General features: G+C 29.9%; 1 protein-coding gene across 1 annotated transcript in view; it reads left to right on the top strand.

The window, feature by feature from the left end:
* Positions 1-7,307, top strand: part of LOC106469268 — a 59,773-nt gene extending 52,466 nt beyond the window's left edge. The window contains exons 6-9 of the mRNA XM_022397740.1: positions 310-468; positions 2,240-2,318; positions 5,728-5,868; positions 6,911-7,307. Coding sequence (XP_022253448.1) covers positions 310-468; positions 2,240-2,318; positions 5,728-5,868; positions 6,911-7,050 — 519 coding nt within the window. The 3' untranslated portion in view covers positions 7,051-7,307. The remainder of the gene's footprint in view (positions 1-309; positions 469-2,239; positions 2,319-5,727; positions 5,869-6,910) is intronic.
* Positions 7,308-8,681: the final 1,374 nt, after the last annotated feature.

Here is an 8,681-nt window from a genome sequence, read left to right as displayed (position 1 = left end):
GGATATTTTATTATTCTTTCTGCTTGGCATGTTTAATGATTTTTTCTTCATTAAATCCAATGAATTCGTTTTCTTTTGAAAAGTTGTTAAGCAGAACTCCAAAATCTGAGTAGAAGTGAGTAGAAATGTGTTGTTCATACAGAGACATAATAAAGAGCATGATGGTTCTCAAAGGAACAAAATTAATATTTTTTGCCTAAGAAATAGCTGATAGTTGTAAGGGATTTAAAAGCCAGTAGATGCTATTAAAGAAGAATTTGATTCAGAAGTTTGTCCATTATGTGTTTGATGTAGTACTTGATTCTTTAATTTATGACCCACATGAAATATGTTGTTCTTACAGAGACACAACAAAGAGCATGGTGGTTCTCAAAGGAGCAAAATTCTTTTTGTGCCCAAGAAGTATCTGATATTTGTAAGGGATTTCAAACATCATTAGATGCTGTTAAACAAGAATTTGATTCAGAGGTTTGTCCATTATATGTTTAATGTAGAAGTAAGTTAAAAACTAGGAAAACATACTGTATTTGGTTCAATAATTCATAATGGACTACTGCTGTATTCACATTAGTTTTTTCACAATGTCATACTTTCAACATTTTATCAAGCATAACATTTGTTTCAAATTTAGCAAAATACACAATTTTTATTTTTGTACATGTAAACCGTATTTGAATAATAGTTTTGATAGAAAGGTAGAAAAAAACAACCTTTATACTCCAGATAATTAAAAAAGAACTTTTTATTTTAAACTTTTTATCAAAATGTGTAAATCCCTCCAGTAAGCACTACAAATTTTGAATATTAGATGTTTATTTCATTATTTTTTATTTGGTTATTCATAACCAGTGTTAGTATTGCAATTGACAGTATTTATCTTATAAATCTGTATTCAGTTTTAAAGCTTTTCAAAAGCTGATATAGGCTTTCCTCATACTTGGCTCATATTTGTTAAATTATGTGTGGAACTTAAGCAAGTACAGTAGGTCATATTACAGTCAGTATTTTGTGATTTTGGGACATGAATTTTTTTTTTCTGTATTTGGTAATTAAAGACTTGCTTTGTACATATACACTAGCTGAATGCTCATCATATGATGGTAAATGGTTATTAATTTTTTTCTGAAAGTAAATTTAAATAATGTTTTACAAACATGTTTTCTAAAAATGAATTATATTACAGAAACAATACATGTATGAAGAATGTTTATTCTTTTTTTCTACTATTTAATGAAAATATTTTTTGGTGTATTTGATTATCTCCTGTAAGTGGTTTTTGGTTAGAATCTTGATTTATGTATATTTTTTATGTTCAAATTTTCTTGATAAAGCCTTATAGATTGAACCATGTTAAAAAATTGGTTCTTGAAGAAATATTTCTATGCGGTCAAACATCTGACCCTGTGATTTATTAATTGTAATAGCCAAGGCAAAGAATTTGAGGATGAAGGGCAATTGCACAAAGGTGTAACTTTTCACAAAAATGTGCTTTTAAAATTTTTGACTAAGTTTTAAAAATCTCTTATCTAGGTTGAAAAACATCAATAATAATTTATTGTAGTGTCATCTATTGAGTACAAAATATATTTAAGGTGTGTTTGATGCAGAGAGATACTGTTGTTTATATATAATATGATATGATTTCTGATTTAATCTATAATGATATTCATATTTTTTTGAATATTTAAAGAGCTTGCTGTAAATATAATAATAAATATATAAGAACAAAACAAAATCCTGACTCATCTGGGATTTGAACACAAAGCCTTCATGTGATAGTCAAGCACTATATCTGCTGTGACACCCAAACTTTATAATTGAATGTTAACAAATAATTCAAACTATCATGTTATTCTGGTTTTTCCTAGTATTGTAAAATATTGCTCTAAGCATGATGAGTTAATAATTAAAAAAAGTTGTATAAAATCCCTACTCAACTGGGATTATGAATGCGAGACTTCTGCTTGAGACTAACCACTGAGGTAATTTGAATGTTACGAACAGAGGGTGAAGCGATACTAACAAAGGGAGTATTACAAACACTGTGTGGCTTTTATATTTTTATAGATAGCTATTTAATATTTTTGACATTTATTAGAGATCTGAAATTTTGTAAAACACTTGCATTGCAGAGATGTCCAAAAATATGGATTGAAAGAACTTACCAGTAGTTTTAATATTAGTAATTCATATAAATGTTTTTCATCCATTAGAATACTATGTTTTCTTTATATTTCAGGGTCCATTTGATGGAATTTTGGGTTTTAGTCAGGGAGCTGCTATGGTAACACTTTTGTGTGCACTTAAAGAAACCAAAGGTCTGAAAATATTTGTGGTTTATAAATTTCATGTAGCTAAATGAAAAACAATTTAACTTTTCCCTAATCAAAGATTTTAGATTGTTTTCATATTAATATAAACTTAAAAGAGTACACCTGACATGAAGAGAAAGAGTGCTATTTTTTGAAGAATGATAAGTATATTGTCGTGTTTATTGAGAAAAGTGTTAATCCTTCACTTAGTGTTAGGCCTAGTGATAGAGTTAATTTTTTTTATTTATATATAAGAATTTTAATTTTAAAAAGTAAGAATACTAATTTATGTAAGACTGGTTCCATCTCATTTGGAGTAATCTTTTAGTCTCCCTATTTTAGACTTCAATTTTTTATAAATATAATCCAGCACCAGTTTTGTTATAAAGTACACAATTGGACAGTTGAATTTCCAGGATATTTTTGACAATCAAACATACATGTAAATCATTTCCCTCGCCATGACAAAATTTCTTCTAATGTAACAGTTAAGTCTTTTCTTGTGTTTCTGTATTACAAACACATGACTTTACAATTTTAATGATAAAACATTTTCAAGTACTGGACCATTTGCTAGATCTGGTTATTTCCTTCTGATTGAAAACAACTTTTCCTCTATATCTGATTCCTCTAGCCATTTAAAATCAAATATGATAAAATTTACAGCCCATATAGTTCGTGCTATCTTTTGTATAAATAACAACCAACAGAGGATCAAAATAAATTTTTAAAGAACCACAAGTCACATTCATCTTGTCAAAAGAGCATCCATTGATCCACTTTTTTTAATTTTCTCACCTATGCCATAAAAATCTAATTTAGCAATCAACATTTGGTGTGATATCTCTTCTAAAGCCTACTGAAAAGCTAGATAACATATACAGGGTACCTTCATACAAACAATTATAGTACCTTTGTTAAATAACTCAAGCAAACTGAGTTAAGAACTGCATGCTTTATGAGTCAAAACTTCAAGTTTTTTGTGGGAAATTTGACAAGCTAACTATTAGAAGATTTTTCAGTTTCTGAGCAGATAAGGTTGTAATTCTGATTCAAACCATAGAGGTAAGGAGTATTCTTATGTCAGAATGGTCACACAATTTCATCCGCAGGTTGTACACATTTAGAAAGCCTGGTTAAAGAATGTCTTTTTATTCAATAAAATCTCTCTAGCTTAAATAGCTTCTGTTCGGTTAAGCCTGTTTTAATTTCTTTTCATTAGCTATATAAGTACATTTACTTATTTATTTCTTCTGGATCTATATCCTTATTTATTTACTAATTTTACACTTATGTTTGTTTCTTTCTCTTACCTACATTTCATTTCAATTCTCATGTTGTATTGTTATTTTTAATTAGTGCTTTGTATACGTTGTAGGAGTTTGGTGAAGATACATGTGTATATTCTGAAATGTTAATATTCATCACTTTTGTGGTTGTGTTGTTCATCATCATGCTATTATAAAATGGTGCAGTATTAAATTCTTAATTATTTCAAAACTTTTTTGATAGGAATATAGGCAAGGAATCTTACATTCATGTGTTTCTTGTTCTTATAGAAATATATTTGTTTGTTAAAATCATAAATAATATTCAACGTTAAACTCGTACACAATTAAAATTTTTAATTGTGTACCAGTTTAACGTTGAATATTATTTATGATTTTAACTTTATACACAAGTGCCAAAATATTATAATTATATTTGTTTGTTTTGAATTTTGTGCAAAGCTACATGAGGGCTATCTGCACTAGCCGTCCCTAATTTAGCAGTGTAAGACTAGAGGGAAGGCAGCTAGTCATCATCACCCATCACCAACTCTTGGGCTGCTCTTTTATGAACGAATAATGGAATTGGCCATCACATTATAACGCTCCCACGACTGAAAGGGCGAGCATGTTTGATGGGATGGGGATTCAAACCAGCGACCCGCAGATTGAGAGTCGAGCGCCCTAACCACCTGGCCAGAAATATATTTATGTAATTAATATAACAAAAGATGTTTAGATGATGGAACAGGAAAAAATATGAAATAAAAAATTTCATTGATTTGACTAATATATAAATTGGTTAGTGCTTTAAAGTATTTTTCTTAATTAATATATGTTTCTTTTTTCTAATAGCCTCTATCAGGCAAAATTCCCACTACATAAAAGACAATTAACTATAAAGTTGATTGAAAAAAACTTGTTTTCCCTCCACCCAATTCACAATGAATACATTTTTGATGACATGACTAACAATTGATTTATGTAATTAGTGGAGATGTTCGTACTATCTGATTCACATGCTCTGCAAATAGTCTGCAAACTTGGGTTTTTGTCAATATTAAATAAAATCAGTGTCTCAGACTAACGGAAATTGATGAAAAAAGACTAAGTGGAACGTAAAAATGTTTTAATTCTTGTTACAATAGACACTGGCATAATTGGCACACATATTCAATCATAGAGAATAAATGTAATGTTCACATGAAAGTCAGAATGTGTATTATCAGCTTAGAATGCTCCATTTTGTAAAATATACAATATAATCATCAAATAAAGTGAGTTTAGATGGACAAAAGTGTTTTTCCTCAAACTACATAATTAAAGGAGTAATGTGTGCGCATGCATAGGAAGCCTTTTAAACTTCATTAAACTATGCAAAAATGAAATTAGGAGCAGTAAAGTATAGAAGACATCACCATATGCATAAGGGAAAAGTGAGTGTAGATAGTATTAGGCATTGGAAATGAAGAGGTATTTGGAAAATGGATCTCTCAGAGCTCCATCTAAGACAGCAGTGTTTTTGTTCAGTGTTTTATGTGTGAACTTCTTGATTTGTTTATAGACACTTAGATTACTGGCACTATCACCCTGTTGAGTAGGGATCTAAGAGCAATATCACTGAGTTTTAATAATTGCCTCCAATACCTAGGTTTTAAAAGCATCTAGATCAGGTGTCTCTTACCAGATAAGTCAGTTGGTTTGTCATCTTTTATCAGACCATTTAACTTTTTTTTTGTATTAGACGTGTTTTGTGGAATAGGTTTAAGCTTTTAGTCATTTAAAAACTCCTCACAGCCATCAGATTTGTTCAGAACTCTACATACCTAACCTCGTATGTGACTAGTATAGGCAGGCCACTTACCTGTTTTAATTACTTTAAATACACAGCACTGCCTTTACATTTTATAATTTTTTTGCATTCAAATACAAAATACTACAACCACAAATATGTTTCATATGTGAAGCATGAATTTTCTATATAATAATGTATTATGTTTCTGTCTTTTGTAATTATTGTAGTCTGAAGAAAAAAATTTTATTCACTTCTTTCATCTTATGCTAAATAGTTTTCTTTCATATCTAGAAGTTTTTAGGTTTTTCATATATAAGCTGTAGTAACTATCTTGATGTTGTAATTTTACCAGCATTTCCATATCAGTTCAGTTTTGTGTTCCTGATTGCTGCATTTAAGAGTAATTCCAAGCCTCATGAAGATCTTTATTGTAACACTATAGAAACCCCAAGTCTACATGTTATTGGAGACACAGATTCAGTTATACCTAAAGGTAAATTATTATTCGATCATTTTTCAATAAACTGAAGATGTTATAAGATGCATTAAGAAATACCTTTCAAACTATAGCTTTATTAGGTTCATCTTAATCAATTCATAATTTTGTAGCATATTTTCCTTAGTTGATTTGATAAGTGACTGTTGGTAACAAATTCTTTCTTTACATTACCTTTATTCTTGATGAAGTTTACTTATAGGCATGATGAGCCATTTGCTAGAAATTTGTTACACTGTTACAGGGATGAAAATTGGCCATCAAGATTTCTCTATTGACTTTGGTTGTGAATAAGAACATCTGAGAGAAAGTAAAAAAGAACATTTAATAATATGTCAGCATAGTATATCTGCTGTAACAAGTATTAACAAAGCCTGTCACCAAATACCAGAGATATTCAGGCTGGCTAAGATAACATAGATAATAATGGTTGAAAAGCTATTTATAATAACAAATTGAACATAACTGTTATAGTTTGAAGTTAATTTTTAAGTTGGTGAAGAGATGTTTATGCTAAACTTAAATGTGAATGTAAGATTCCTTTTAACTGGCTGATTGATGGACAGCCTACCAATTGCAAAACCTCTTTTAAAGCTGAAGGTATCTGAACATCTCAAATGCACAAACACCTTGAAGTGCAATGGCAGTTAATCAAAAAGGATCAACATAAAGATAGGCTTTAAATCTTTTGCAATCCACTTAATGGTGTGTACTTTTCAACAGTATGTTTAGAATTACAAAGAATATATAGACATTTTTCTTTCATCAGATATTATCTTTATGCATTAAATGATTTAGATGAAGACTATACTAAAACTTAGTATCTTTAATGTCACTTAAAAGCCAATTTATAATAGTTTAACCATGACCATAATTCAGTGTGGTTATTCATTGTACATTCATTATCACTGAAATACTCCAATTGTTGAAAAATTCTCATCCTTATAAATATTGTGCTGAACTTTCTATTTAGTTTTCATAATGTAGAAAATTTAATTGAGAGAGATTCATTAAAACACAGTTTTTATATTGCTTACAGAAATGAGTGAAACACTGCTGAATTGTTACCTTAATCCAGTTGTAGTTCAGCATCCTGGTGGACACTATATACCAGTCAGTGGACAGTATAAAACTCAGTATCTTCAATTTCTTCAATGTCACTTAAAATCCAATTCATAATAGTCTGACCGTAAATATAATTTGGTGTAGTTATTCTAAACATTGTACATTCCTTTTCATATAAATAAAAAATGGTAGAGATTATATTTTTTCTGTTATTGATTTTTTTTTATAGATGGCCAGATTTAAAATCATTTAACTATTTCAATGTTTAATGATAGTATTAGAGTAAGTGACAACTGGTATGCAAAAAATGATTTGCATTGAATTCTGAATACTTATGTTGATTTCAAATAAACCTAATTTTATAGCTCTTATTACTTGAATGTATTCATTACCTTATTTAATCAGTGAATTCAAATATTAATCAAACATTATCAAATATAGTAAGACATTATTTAATTTCTTTGGTCATATCAACAAGTATTAAAGATGGGTATTAGACACATTTAATGGACAGTGAAAACAAGCTGTTTAGACACAACAGCAAAAAAAAGTATGTATGCATTTGTAGATAAGTGGACAGTCACCTCTACTGGATCAGTAAATAGCTTATTAGCTTTCTGTCAAGATGAATTCCTGCTGTACTAGCCACAGTGAAAACAAAATAGAACTGAATTAAGAAAGTGCACCTGAATTCAACTGGTAAACTTGGTTTTGTTGTCCAGCAAACAGCATTACTTCATGATCTGTGTCCTCTCACAGTGTTGGTCAGCATTAGCATTCAGACATTGTAAATTTGACCAACAAAAAATATTACAAGAGCTAATCCTGAATGCTATATGTTACTATAATATCCTTTCAGGCAGAATATATATTATCTATTGTAGAGAACAAAGAAACAAAGCAACTAGAAAAAGGCAATATCAACAACTTTCTGGATCACATGTTTATGCTAAAACTTCATATGAAAAAGTTTTTCAAATTCCTATATCATTAAAGCAAGTAAAAAACATATGATATGCTTACATATCACAGTAACAAATAAAGATACATTTCTGAACTACAGACATTTTCAGTTGTTTTCTTATTTTAGATTGCATAGTTTCCAACTTTTTTATGGACTCGTTCTGTTAATGGACACTAGTGCAAGGGAGAGACAGAAGTAAGATGGATTCAGTGGATTCAATTTGCAACTGGATAGACTGTTTCTTGGTATAAAATTTGCCTGATCACTGAAACTTTCATAATGTGATCATATGCTGAATTAAATTCTTCATTTCTCAGATCCCCTGGTAACACAGATCAATTACGTATGCTGCTCTGTGGTATTAGTTTGTAGCCTATTTTACCTTTGTCTTGTACGTGTTCAGTGAAGAAGAAATTTTTCCATGACATTGGACATTGTAGCAATATGCTTTCATCCTTTGAATTGAGATGGATGAATTTTTAAACATATTACAGCATTATTAATATAGCACATAACACTGCTCACTCCCTGGATTGTGAAGTCCTCTGAATAATCCTAATACACAAAAATACAACACCATTCTAATTTGTCCATTCACTAACTCTTTTTAGTGGTTTTCTGAGGTTCATGGTAAATGGATGAGATTGAATCTTGTCCTTTGTTGCCACTGGCTGCCCTGTTACTGTAGGAGGCCTTCTTGAGTTAATCCAATGGTGACTTAATGATCTCCTGGAAGTAGTCTCGACAGGAATTCCAAGTTTCTCTGCAGGCAAATTCTCCA

This window comes from Limulus polyphemus, unplaced genomic scaffold (genome assembly GCF_000517525.1).
Source record: "Limulus polyphemus unplaced genomic scaffold, Limulus_polyphemus-2.1.2 Scaffold3386, whole genome shotgun sequence".
NCBI classification, from domain to species: Eukaryota; Metazoa; Arthropoda; class Merostomata; order Xiphosura; family Limulidae; genus Limulus; species Limulus polyphemus.
Note: the sequence above shows the minus strand (reverse complement) of the source record. Positions and strands in the feature narration are given on the sequence as shown.